At 44.9% G+C, this 12,676-nt stretch overlaps 1 protein-coding gene across 8 annotated transcripts in view; it reads left to right on the top strand.

Annotated features, from left to right (window-relative positions):
• The window catches only part of FHOD3 (formin homology 2 domain containing 3), a 523,370-nt gene that overhangs the window by 339,322 nt on the left and 171,372 nt on the right, over positions 1-12,676 (top strand). For all 8 annotated transcript variants that reach the window (XM_070361542.1, XM_070361541.1, XM_070361540.1 and 5 more), the window contains exon 9: positions 6,847-6,990. In XM_070361542.1, coding sequence (XP_070217643.1) covers positions 6,847-6,990 — 144 coding nt within the window. The remainder of the gene's footprint in view (positions 1-6,846; positions 6,991-12,676) is intronic.

Here is a 12,676-nt window from a genome sequence, read left to right as displayed (position 1 = left end):
AGCTTCTTGCTCCAGTTCACCTGCAGTGACTTTTCCCTGCAACTCCCAGATCTTCATGCTGAGCCTGCGGCAGCCCCGAGACGGGAGCGGCCAGGACTGAAGCACGGGGCTTTGATGATGTTCCCGCCTTCTAGCCCGTGAAGGTGCTTGCCTTCATCAAGGTCCCGTAGTGTGGCTCAGCCAACCTTACCCCCAGAAGCACAGAGGGATCCACCTGGAGAGACAGTGTTCAGGCAGCCTCTGTGGCCCATGTAATTGGTCTTCAGCTTACAGTTTCCCAAGTTTCGTACCTCATTTCAGTCACTGTAAGCCACTCAGTTGTGGTACTTTGTTATGGCAGCTCAAGGGAACTAGTGCATGTGAAAACCTAAAATTTGCCCTCTGAAGAAGCCTACTCCATGTACACCCCCATGCTGGTGGCTGGAACACGCTTCAGCATGCCTTTGCATTAGAGGAGACCCTTTACACAGACGCATGGCGTGTGTGCGTGCGTGCTGGTATTCATACATGTGAAGGCCCGAGTTGTCTGCCAGGTTTCTAGACTTTGGTTTTTCTAGTGAAACTAGAAAGAGGGTATCAAGACTTTTATGGCTACTTTTCCTATCGAGATGTCCCCTTAACATTTTTCCTTAAAATATAGATGAACAAGTTTTACTCTAAGGAGATGATTCTCGATCCAGCAGAAAAGCAAGCATTCTTATTCTGCAGCTGGTTGAACTCTGGCCGTGGGGGCCAGGTGAGGGTTCCTGAAGGTGGATCCCATCCTCTCCTATGATGGTGACCTGACCCTTGTGCCCTCATTCTGCCCATCGCATCCTCCCTGGTCACCAGCTCATGGGGCAGCAGCTGTCTTCAGTGTCCATCCTGAGGGGTGCTCTGACAGTGGGTCCCACGCTGACCAGGGACAGCCCACTCTCAGGACTGGGGTTCCCTCAGTGCCCTGGCCCTTCCTTATTAATAACTGAGGGAGGGTGAGATGGTTATCTTCGCCCTGGACCCCAGACAGCACATCAGCCACCCCAAGGCCCTACCTTTGTACTCCCCAGGGTGCCAGGTACAAGCCTAAGGACCAACTGCAGTTCTTTAGAAAGGACTGAGAATCTCTTCCTGAAATATATCTGGAGAAATATGAACTGAGAAATATGAATTGGTAGAAAGCAATGTAATTATGAGAAGTAATTCTACTAGGTATTAAGATGTTGTGTAAACTTTAAGGATTAAAACAATGTGGTCCTGACTTTTTCCTTGGCAGATGGCTGAAGCAGAGGGGCTGGAAACAGCCCTCAATGTACATGCAGTGCACCCTGTAATTGAAATGCACAGGGATGGTCAGCGCCATGTATGACTGAGAGAGGTTTTGCTAAGTGGAAATAAACAATGTACATGCAGTGCACCCTGTAATTGAAATGCACAGGGATGGTCAGCGCCATGTATGACTGAGAGAGGTTTTGCTAAGTGGAAATAAACGAAAACATGCTTTGACTGTATAGCAAAATAAATTTCGGAAAGATCGAAAAGTTCAATGTGACACACCAAACTGTAGAAAAATAAGAAGAAACAGAGGTGAAAATCAACTGGTCTCTGGTCAGTGAAGGTTCGTCTAATAATATAACCAGTCAAAAATATTCCAAAGAAAAGGACTTAAATATTTCACTGTATTAAACTATAAAAAGTCGTATTTACAAATTGAAAACCACCAATGAAAACTAAAGGCAAGTGGCAAACTTAGAATTAATTCCCCAAAATTGGGCAGAAAAGGGTACTATCCTAAGTATATTGGGTTGGCACAAAAGTTGGTTCAGATTTTTCCTTAAGCTTGTCTGGAAAACACAAACGAACTTTTTGGCCAACCCAGTAGTATGACCCCAGTCGACAAATGAATGACATTAACCCTACTAAGCTTGAAAGAAATATGTAGTTAAACAGCAAGTCATTTTCTCTGGGTCACGTGGGCAGTGATTGCTTTTTAATTGAATGCCAGTTATTGATGAAGTCATGGGAAATTTCCTACAGTCCTGGTGGGAAACAGACACCCCTTTTCTGGACAATAATCCTAAGAACTCAAGGTTTTATTTGAAAATCTCTTTGTGAGTTGATTTAGCATGCAATTTGAAAGCCATTTTCTGTTGGTTTTTGAAGATGAAGGTCATCTATTTCCTGTCATTTTCAGTCACTGACCTTGTATTGGAAAACACTGAATTCAGCAAAAAAAAAAAAAAAAAGGCATTTTCACTCTTGGGCAGCGTGTTCACTTAGTGGTGGAGGCCTTGCTTGGTTCTGTAATGAGCCCGGTGGCAGCCGTGTGACTTGGGCTTCTGCTGCCAATCGCTGGCCAGGACCCAGTGCGTGTCACTCTCCTTGACACCATATGGCCTCCAACATCCAGGAATTCCTCGCTTACTCTTTCTCTTCTGGTGGTTCCATCCCATATTTGTTAGTCCTGGCCCAAGGGAAGGTTCCAAGGACACGATTCCAGGTGCCATCCTTTCCTCAGAAAGATCAGCAGGCACCCATACGGGGTTTGTTTGTTTTTGCTGAATTTTAGTCACATTGATCATTTCGGTAACGTCCTCTGAGACCCGAAATATCATCATGCGTTGACGTGCTAATGTGGGTCTGGAAAAAACGCAGACTCTGAAATCTGGGAAATTGTATTGCTTTTCTGACTTTTCTTTCAACAAAATGGAAGGGGGCCTAATAAAATGGAATTCAAAACATTAACATTTTTATGACAGAACAAGGGTACGAAATCCTAGCCTGCTCAGGGCTCTGAGACTGAAGCCTACTCCCTTGGTTAAACAGACACATTAGTGAGGAGTTTCCAGGATCCAGAATGATCCCCGCTGAGCTCTTCCCTTCTCCTCCATGTCATCAGTAGATCTGAGCGAGCATCACGAATGAACCATTTCTCACCCTGCAAGCTGCAGTCGTGTGGAGTCCTGTCCCAATCCAGCCGCAGTCCTCTCAGTGGGCCTCCCCCACTTTGGGAGCTCAGATATTGATCACCTTGTAGAATCAGATGAGGAAGGTGGGGACATGATTAACAAGAGGTGGCACTGTGGGGCTGGCTTGGAGCATTCAGGGAAAGCGGCACCAGGCAGCCCTGGGGAGGGAAGTTATTCTAGTGGAGCCCAGGGGGTGAGTAACCTGATGGGATTCATACTGAGGGTTTGTATTTAGATTCGACTGTAAGGCTTTTTAAATTATCATACAGTAAAATTAACACTTTTCTTTTGGCATTTAGCTGCGGAAGTTCTAAAACGTATGTAGTCATGGATGACCTTCACAATTAGCATATAGAACAGCTCCATGTCTCCCCAAAATCTCACACTCATGTTATCCTTTTGTAGTGACATCCTGACCCCCTATTCATGTCCCTGACAACCACAGATTTATTCTCCATCACTGTAGTTCTGTTATTTCAAAAGTGGGACCCATATAGGATGTAACTCTTTGAGGCTGACTTCTCTCACTCAGCACAGTGCCTTAGAGATTCATCTATGTCACTAGGTGTATTAATAGTTTGCTCCTTTTCACTGCTGAGTAGTGTTCCATTGTGTAAATACACCACCATTTGTTAGCTCTTCATCCACTGAAGAGATTTGGGTGTCCACAGCTTTTAATTTTCACAAATGCTCCTGCTGCAATGAACACTTGTGTATAGGCTTTCACTACCCTGGTTTTATCCCTCAAGGAGGATTTGATGGAATAAGTGAAAACCCAGGGAAAGGAAAACAGAATGTTTGCTCAGACAGAGAGCAAACATTCTCCCTTGAGAGGGACTGTAAAGATTTACTTGTCACAAATCCTGGCAAGACAAGGTCTGAGAGAAACCAGGAAGGGGGTCCCTAGTATCGTCTGAGAGTGGAGGTGTCAAGAGACATTTGCTCACAGAGTTTTCTGGAGTGGCTGCCACCTTTGCCAGAAGTAGGCACATTGGCCATGAGTGTCAGGGTAGACATGGGAAGACAGGGCCCAGGAGGGGTGAGAGCATGGCAGTTTGCTGAACATGTTAGAGAATCTGCTGAAAATAGGTGAGTGTGTGCTTTGGGGCTGCACAGCCCCCTCCCTGTGCAGACAGAGAGACAAGCCATCTTCGACTGTGGTGGGAGGCCAGCTCCCCTGTGGCCGCACGTGAGAGGGGGTGGCATCTGGATATGGCTGAAGCCCGCATTTTCACCATGAACATGCAGGGACTTCTCAATACCCTCAGTTCTGTGCCTCTTACTGAGCACGGCCTCCCTGAGTCTGGTTCTATAGACCTAAAGGTTTAATTTTTTAATAGTAATCCCCCTACCACGCCATCAGGGTTGGGCTTGCAAAGGCAATGGGGATTAGTTCTAGGAATTTAACCCCCTGGACTGAAAGAATCTCGATTGACTCTCTGCAGGGAAGAAAGGGGAAGAAGAAAGGAGGGGAACTAATGCTGAGGAGACACCAGAGGCCTCTCTCTGTGTCTCATCCTACCCCGCCCCAACCCCGCACTACTGTGTAGGAAGTTTTGGATCTAACACTGAATGTCAGCTTACCTATGATGGGCAGGTCAGCAGTTAGGGCACCTCTGGTCATTAGCCCTGCCCTGGCTTTTATGTCACCATTTCCCTCTTCCTCATCTTTTATTTATTTACTACTTATTTGGCTTATTTGGGGCTTCCCTGGTGGCTCAAACAGTAAAGAAACTGCCTGCTATGCAGAAGACTTGGGTTTGATCCCTGAGTCGGGAAGATTCCCCTGGATAAGGGAATGGCAACCCACTCCAGTATTCTTACCTGGAGAATTCCATTTACAGAGGAGCCTGGTGGGATTCAGTCCGTGGAGTCACAAAGAGTCGGACATGACTGAGTAGTTAACGCTTGCTCACTTGCTCATTTTTGCACAGCTCAGTGCTCTGTCTTCTTTTCAGTGCGCAGGCTTCTCTTCTGTGGCACGTGGCTTATCTGCACTGAGGCATGTGGGATCATCCTTCCCAACCAGGGATCAAACCCACATCCCTGCATTGGAAGGTGGATTGGTAACCACTGGGCCACCAGGGAGGTCCCTCCCTCTCTTCATCTTTTAACAAGTTCTAGAGTTTTCAGTAAAACAAAAGATGGACTTGTTCTGATGAGAAGGTTCTTTGGGTGGGTGTGTGCTTTTTAGGTTAGGTCAGTGGACTGCTGTCTGCTAACCCAGCAGTGACCGCCTTGCCTGGCACCTGCAGACATCAACATATGCTTGCACACTTGGTCACTTCAGTGTGAGCACCTGTTCATTTATCACAGCTGCTGACTGGTTCACAACCTTCCTTTCAGTGTCCTTGCTGGGGCTCCTGATGGATTAAGCTGTTGCATCACAGCTATTTTTCTTTAGTTTCTGGTTTCAATGGCAGTGAGTTGTATCCTCTTTGTTCAGCATAGAAGAGAAATAGCCATTATTTGGGTTGGGGCAGAGATATTTCTTTCCAATATTCATAGCCCCAAAATAGAAGTGTTAAAAGAAGTTGGTACCATGAGATGATCCTTAAGAAAATATTGGTCTTTTTCCTTCCAAGGCAAGTCAACATGTTTAGAATAATTTTGAAATGCAATAATAGTGAAATAAACAGGGAGTGAAACTCTGTGTCTGAAATTCGAGTCCAGAGCAATTTGTTTAGAAGGCACGAAGACTGGAATAGCAGGTCTGAGCACAGGATTTTATTAGTTATTATTTAGTAACTTCCTGCTACCTCCCCACCCTCATCCCCCTCATTTATAAGATAAGGGGCTTTGAGTAAATCACCCCAAGTGTCCTTCCAGCTCTAAGCAGAGGCCTGATCTGAGTATCATCCTTCTTTTAGAAGGGATGGGATAAGAAGGAAGGTGGGAGGGGGTTCAGGATGGAGGGACACGTGTATACCTATGGCTGATTCATATTGATGTATGGCAAAAACCATCACAATATTGTAATTATCCTCCAATAAAAATAAATACATTTTAGAAAACAAAAAGAAGCAGAATCCAAAGAGAAGTTGGCTTTTTCTTTCTTGGGTTATCTTTTTGTCTCTTGGTTGCCCCTTTGAAATTTCTCATATTGCCATAAATATCTTAGACCAAGGGGAAGGCCTACAGAACTGAAAGAAAAGGGAATCATTAAATTGTTCTAACTCCAGCTGTTGGTAGATCAATCTTAACAGGAGTTTCTGAGTATGTTAGTTTTCAATTGCCATGTAACAAATTATCACAAAGTTAGCAGCTTGGAATATCACAGACTTACCATCTTGCAGTTTCCATGGGGGCAGGGCCCAGGCACCGCCCCACTGGGCGCTCTGCTGAGTCTCACAAGGCTGCAGTCAAGGTGTCAACCAGGGCTGGCGTCTCGTCTAGAGCTTGGATTTCCCTTCCAAGCCTTTGTGGTTGTTGGCAGAGCTCACTTCCTTGCAGCTGTGGGACTCGTGGCAGCTTGCAACTTCTCCTGGGCCAGCAGGATAATGTCTCTGCTGGTCTCTATGCTCAGAAAAGGCCTAACCCCCTTTTAATGGCTCACCTGATTAGGTGAGGCCCACCTGGCTACTCTCCCCTTTTTCAGACTTAACTGATTTGGGACCTTAATGCCCTTTGCCTTTGCCCTATAATGTCATGTCACCTAATCATTAGAGTGTCCTGCCCACACTCAAGGTGGGGGATTGTACAGCACCTCTACCCCAGGGGGTGGGCTCTTGGGGTTCAGTCTGCTTACCACACTAAAGAAGCTTTTTTCTCCAATGAACTTGTCATCTGTCTTGCTTTGCTCCATTCTTATACTCATGGCCACTGGCTACCATGCAAAAGATGTCCCAAGAGCCTTGTGACAGTCTCCTAAGACACTGTGTCCTGTTCTTTCTTCATCTAGACCTTGTCCGGTTTGCCAGACCAAGACACCTTCTACGACGTGGTGGACTGCCTGGAGGAGCTGGGCATTGCAGCCGTGTCCCAGAGGCACTTGACCAAGAAAGGGGCTGACCTGGACTTAGTGGAGCAGTTGAACATCTATGAGGTAAGAGGATATGCCTTTTAAGGGCCTTGTACAGCTCAGACACGTCAAAGGCTGAGATAAACATCCTCTAGGCCAGTGGTTCTGCGTGCAGCGTGGCAGCATTAGCAGCACCTCGGAGCTGCCAAAATGCAAGTTCTCAGGCCCACCCGAGACCTGCTGAAGCAGAAACTGAGGCTGGGCCCAGATCTGTGTTGTACGACCCTCCAGGTAATTCTGAGAACACTCCAGTGTGAGAATCCCTGATCTAGGGGAAATGTGGTAGCTTGCTTGCTTATTGATTGATTGCTGTTTTCTTTTAAAGAACATTCATTCTTGGTGGGGAGAGAGAACGAAAGAGAGGCACAGAAAGCATGTTTCTTATCCTGCTGGTAGAACTTCTGGCAGGCTCTACATACTTCGTAGGGTCCAGTGCAGAATGAAAATGTGGGGAAAAGGGCTATAAGAGATACTAAACTTTTCGCTTCCTTCTGCCTTGCCTCTTGCCTGATTATGATACATATATTTTTTAATTTTTAAAAATTATTTTATTTTTGGCAGCTCTGAAAAGTGAAAAAGCGAAAGTTGTGTCCAACTCTTTGGGACCCTATGGACTAAACAGTCCATGGAATTCTCCAGGCCAGAGTACTGGAGTGGGTAGCCTTTCCCTTCTCCAGGGGATCTTCCCAACCCAGGGATCAAACCCAGGTTTCCCGCATTGTAGGCAGATTCTTTATCAGCCGAGCCACCAGCAAAGACCACAAATTCTGGAGTGGGTAGTCATCCCTTCTCTAGCGGGTCTCTGGGTCTCTGTTAATGCATGCGGGCCCTTCCTCTCTAGCTGCAGCAAGCAAGGGCTGCTCTCGTGGTGCTTGGGCTTCTCGTGGTGACAGAAAGCTTCTCTTGCTGTGGAACATGGGCTTTAGGGCATCTGGACATCAGTAGTTGCGACTCACAGGCTCTAGAGCATGGGCTCAATTGTTGTGGTGCACGGGCTTAGTTGCCCTGTGGTATGTGGAATCTTTCTGGAGTAGGGATTGAATTCATATCCATTGGCAGGTGAATTCTCAACCACTGGACTACCAGAGAAGTCTCTGTGGTGTGTGTTTGTTTGTTTTTTTTCTTTTTCTTTTGCTACAAGTATGTACTCTTTGAAGAATATTTGGAAAATACCAAAAAATGTAAGATAAAGAAATCACCCATAATTTTATTTACTAACTGTGGTTAACATACTAACTGTTTTTCTAGCCTATCAGTTCAGCTTCCCTCATGGCTCAGTGGTGAAGAATCCACCTGCAATGCAGGAGATGTGGATTCAATCCTTGGGTCAGGAAGATCCCTTGGAAAAGGAAATGGCAACCTGCTCCAGTATTCTTGCCTGGAGAATTCCATGGACAGAGGCGCATGGCAGGCTGCAGTTCATGGGGTCACAAAAGAGTCAGACACAACTTAGTGGCTAAGCAAGAACAACTGTGGAGACAATAGTCTGTATACAGTGTTGTGTACTGAATTTTTATTAGTAAATATGTTTGAACCATTTTGTCATCGAATCATCTTCAAGAATTTAGTTTTATTAGAAACATAATATCCTGTCTGTATGCAAGTACCATAATACATATAATCAGTTTCTCTTTGTTCAGATTTGATGACTCCTAAGATTTTGCAATTATAAATGCTGTTACAATGAACAGCTTTGTTCATAAATCTGTGTGCACAGCTGGCATCCTAGGAGAGATATTTCCCAGCTAAATGGCTCCACTGTAACCTTCGCTGGGTAGAAGTAGAGAGACTAACATGTAACTCACTACTTCCTAAAAGTTACTCTCATAAGTGTCAAGCTGAGGAACAGAGCAGAATTATCTTTGTACAATCTTAGGAGAAATCAGAGGAAACTGAGCCAGAGAGTCTGCGGTCAGAGCGCAAAGCTTCCCACAGCCGGCCAGCTCCCTGTGCTGCTGCTTAGGGCACCTTGTCCTCTAATGTAAGCCTCACTTAGTTACCCAGTTATCTGCTCACACTTTCATGTTTTGTTTTCAGTGAGTGATGGAGGGGTATGGAAGACAGGATAACGTAGGAGTGCAATAAGAATACTAAAGATGGAGAAGGAAGGGAATAGACAATTGGCTCACAGGACTGTAGAAGACGGACTTTCCCCAGTACAGACACCTCCCTTCCTCACCCCCTTAACTCCTGTTCAGAGCCCCAATCTCTACTCAACCAGGGGCTTATATGATCATAGCTTGAGATTCTGCGTGGTCAAAAGGAATGATTGTGTGTCCAGCAGCTGGGGCTAGCAAAGTTAAAGCGTCAGGTACCTTCTTAAGTTTTTCAAAGAGGCTGCTTGTGTCTTTGAGTCAACTCTGGTGAATAGCTGAGTCATTTTCACGTCTGAAGATTCAACTGGCTTGAGGACACATTCTGTTTGTTGAAGGGAGAAAATCAAGTCCTGCTGAATAATACCACTCACAGCATAATTTACACCTACAGTGCACTGTGGCTGAGACTTCTTAGGGTTTTATATGACAGTTGCTTGAGTTTCAATCCAGACATAGCCACCATATACCAGAAGACAGCATCATACAGGTGAATTTCCCACCAGTGAACCAACGGGGAGAGAATTTTGCAAAGCATGCTGGATCCCTCCCCCAGGAGACTGCTTTTGGCTTCGGGGCACACTTACTTTCCAGCCTTCCCGACTCTCAAGCTACCTCCCCGTCTTCCTCTTTCCATTCGTGCCAAAAGTTTCACAAGGTGTTCTGTGTCCACCATCTTTCTTTGGTCAAATGGCATCTGCTTAATATTTTAGCCTTAAGTGTATCATTCACAACTGTGGATTATATGTGTCACTCAAAGAACAACAAAGCGAACACCCATTGCGATAGTTAACTTTGTGTATCAGCTGGACTGGGCCACAGAGGGCCCAGATACTTGATCAGACATCACTGTGTGTCAGTGCAGTGTGTATCCTTAACCTTGTGGATGAGGTTAACATTCACGTTGGTAGACTGAGTAAAGAAGATTGCCCTCCTCCCTGTTGGCAGGCCTCATCCAACCCGCTGAAGGCCTGAATAGAACAAAAGGCTGAGCAAGACAGAGTTCACTCTCTGCTGATGGAAATGAGCTGGGATGTAGGTTGCCTCTTACCTGTGACCTCCAGCTGGAACTGACATTGGCTTCCTTGGTTTCCAGGCTTTTGGGCCATAGCTCTTGGGACTTCTCGGCTGCCATAATCATGTCGGCCCATTCCTTATAGTAAATCTCCATATATATCCGATTTATTTTGTTTCTCTGGAGAGTCCTAATACACTCGTGTTTAAGAACCAATGTATTACCAGTAACTCAGAAGTGTCCTCAGTGACCCCTCCTGGTGTCATTCAACTAACTCCCAGCACCATTCTTTTGCTTTTTTTTTTTTAAATAGTTTTGTCTGAAAATAGCTATTCTTTGAGCTAACACAAATGATCAGATTATCAAGTAAGAATTGACCATCTGAGATCTTGCTGTCTATAGCAGAGCTATACTAATCTATCTAGGCTACTAATTTCCAGAATACACAGGTGTGGGGATGCAGGGAGAGATCTGGGCCATCCCTTGTGACTCCTAGATCTTTTTTTCATGCATCAGATGTGGGCTTTCTGACCCAGAATAATAGACAGGGTTTCCAAGTGTGGTTGCCAAGTCACCTTGCCCTTCGAGTAATATTCAGTTATGAAGCATCTCTACTACACAGCCCAGAGTGTCATGGCTTATCAATCCATAAATTCTGTGTTTACTTAGTATAGGGGATCCTTAGCCAATTCTGGCCTGCTAAAGGCATTCCAGAAATAAGAACTCTCATTTTTGGAAATGTCATCAGGCTATTTATTCAATAGTCTAGTTAGCATATTTACGAAAGATCAGATGGGGTCATTGCCTTCTTTCTTTCCCTAGAAGCATCGCTCCTGCGGAAGGGGTGGAGGGATTCTAGGCCAGCTGCTGTAACTCCTTCCTCCCTGTCTGTATCCCTAAACAACACATGGCTTAATTTTGTCTTTTTATAAATGGGACCATACCACGTGTGTCCTCCTGCAGCTTCTCTTTTGCTTGATTTTGAGGCCTACCCGTGTTGCTATGCGGAGTTCTAGTTTGCTCATTTTCACTGCTGATGAATACATCCCAATTTATGTACCTGCTCTTCACTTAGATGTTGGCTAGCTACAGTTTTGTTGCCATGACAGTGCTACCACAAGTGTTCTTGCCCTCTTTCCTTTGTGTGTGTAGATGCATGTGCAGTACTTATTATGTTTGGGTATCAGTTCTGTTCTTGCTTTGTAAAAATATTTAGAAGCTTTTCTTTTTTCTTTCTGCCCTTGTCTCTGGTCTTTGGTTATCTGATAGAGCTCCCTTGGAAAATTGTGTGGGCTTGTAATGATGATGATGGAGGGGCAGAAGAGGAGTGTGTGTGTGTGTGTGTTTGTGTGACTGTGTGTGTGTGTGTGTGTTGGAGGCAGGAGATCTTTGGTAACTATGCTTTATTCTTTGGATATTGGTCTATGTAAACTTCCTATCTTTATTGGGATTGGCTTTTCTAAATCATATTTTCCTAGGAAATATCCATTTCATCTGGATTTTTAAAGTGATTACTAAAGAGCTATGTAAATAGTCTCTTATGAATGTTTCTAATTTCCTTTCCTTGAGAAGTTATTTTCCTTTGTTAATTTTTGTGGTTGTAATTTCTCCCCCTTTTTCCTCTAGGTTAACTAGTGGTTTGTCTATTTTGTTGTTGTTAATTTTGACTTATATATGATTTTCAGTGCTCTTCTGTTTTATAACTCAAAACATTTTTATCTTTATGATTTCCTTCTTAAATTTTCTTTCAGTTTATTTTGTTGTCCTTTTTTTAGATTTTTGAGTTGTTTATCTGATTCATTTCTTTTTATCTTTTAACCATCTTCTCATTCCTGGAATATAACCCACTTGGTCATGATGTGTGTTTTTTTTCATGTGCTTTTGGAATTCTGTTTGATACTAATTTGCTTAGAGTTTTAGACAAATAGTCATAAGTAGAGCTGGCCTCCATCCTCATCCTTCCCCCAGCTTTTCCTCCCTTCCTTTTTTGTATGCCATCCCTATCAACTTGGACATCACTGTTATGCTCACATCATAAGAAAATGGTGCTGGTGGGCACGAGACCAGTCTTGTACATTGATGCTGTACAATGCATTGCTGGTGACTGTGTCTGTGGGTGTCTCCAGGGTACCTCTCTGACTGTTCCTCCTCAGCGTCCCTCCTGGCTCTTTCTTCTCTGTCTCTTCCTTCTCAGTGTCGGCGTTTCTTCATCAGACCTCCTCTCTCAGTCTAGGCAGCCTGAGCTGCGACTCACCCAGTGAGTCCAGCAGCTTTGGCTGCAGCTGATACCTTGACCTGAGCTGTCTGCAAGGTTCAAGGCTGCCTGCCCCTCTGCCTGCTTGTGTTTTTGCATTATGCTCATTTATTCACTGAAGATATGTCATGCACTCTGAACATTCAGAGATAGAAGATCTGTCCCTGTCCCAAGGAACTGACATTCTGTAGTCTCAGACAAGCAGGTGGCTGATTTCCCAGCAGCTGTATGTGATGGCACAGAGGGGCATGGAAGGTGTCAGAGGAGCTCAGATTATGTCAGACAGAGCCACCTAGAAGCTGCAAATGACATGACCCAGCCCTCATAGAACCCTTTGTTCCCCGCCCC

This window comes from Bos mutus, chromosome 24 (assembly GCF_027580195.1).
Source record: "Bos mutus isolate GX-2022 chromosome 24, NWIPB_WYAK_1.1, whole genome shotgun sequence".
NCBI lineage: Eukaryota > Metazoa > Chordata > Mammalia > Artiodactyla > Bovidae > Bos > Bos mutus.
This window is presented reverse-complemented; position numbering and strand designations above follow the sequence as displayed.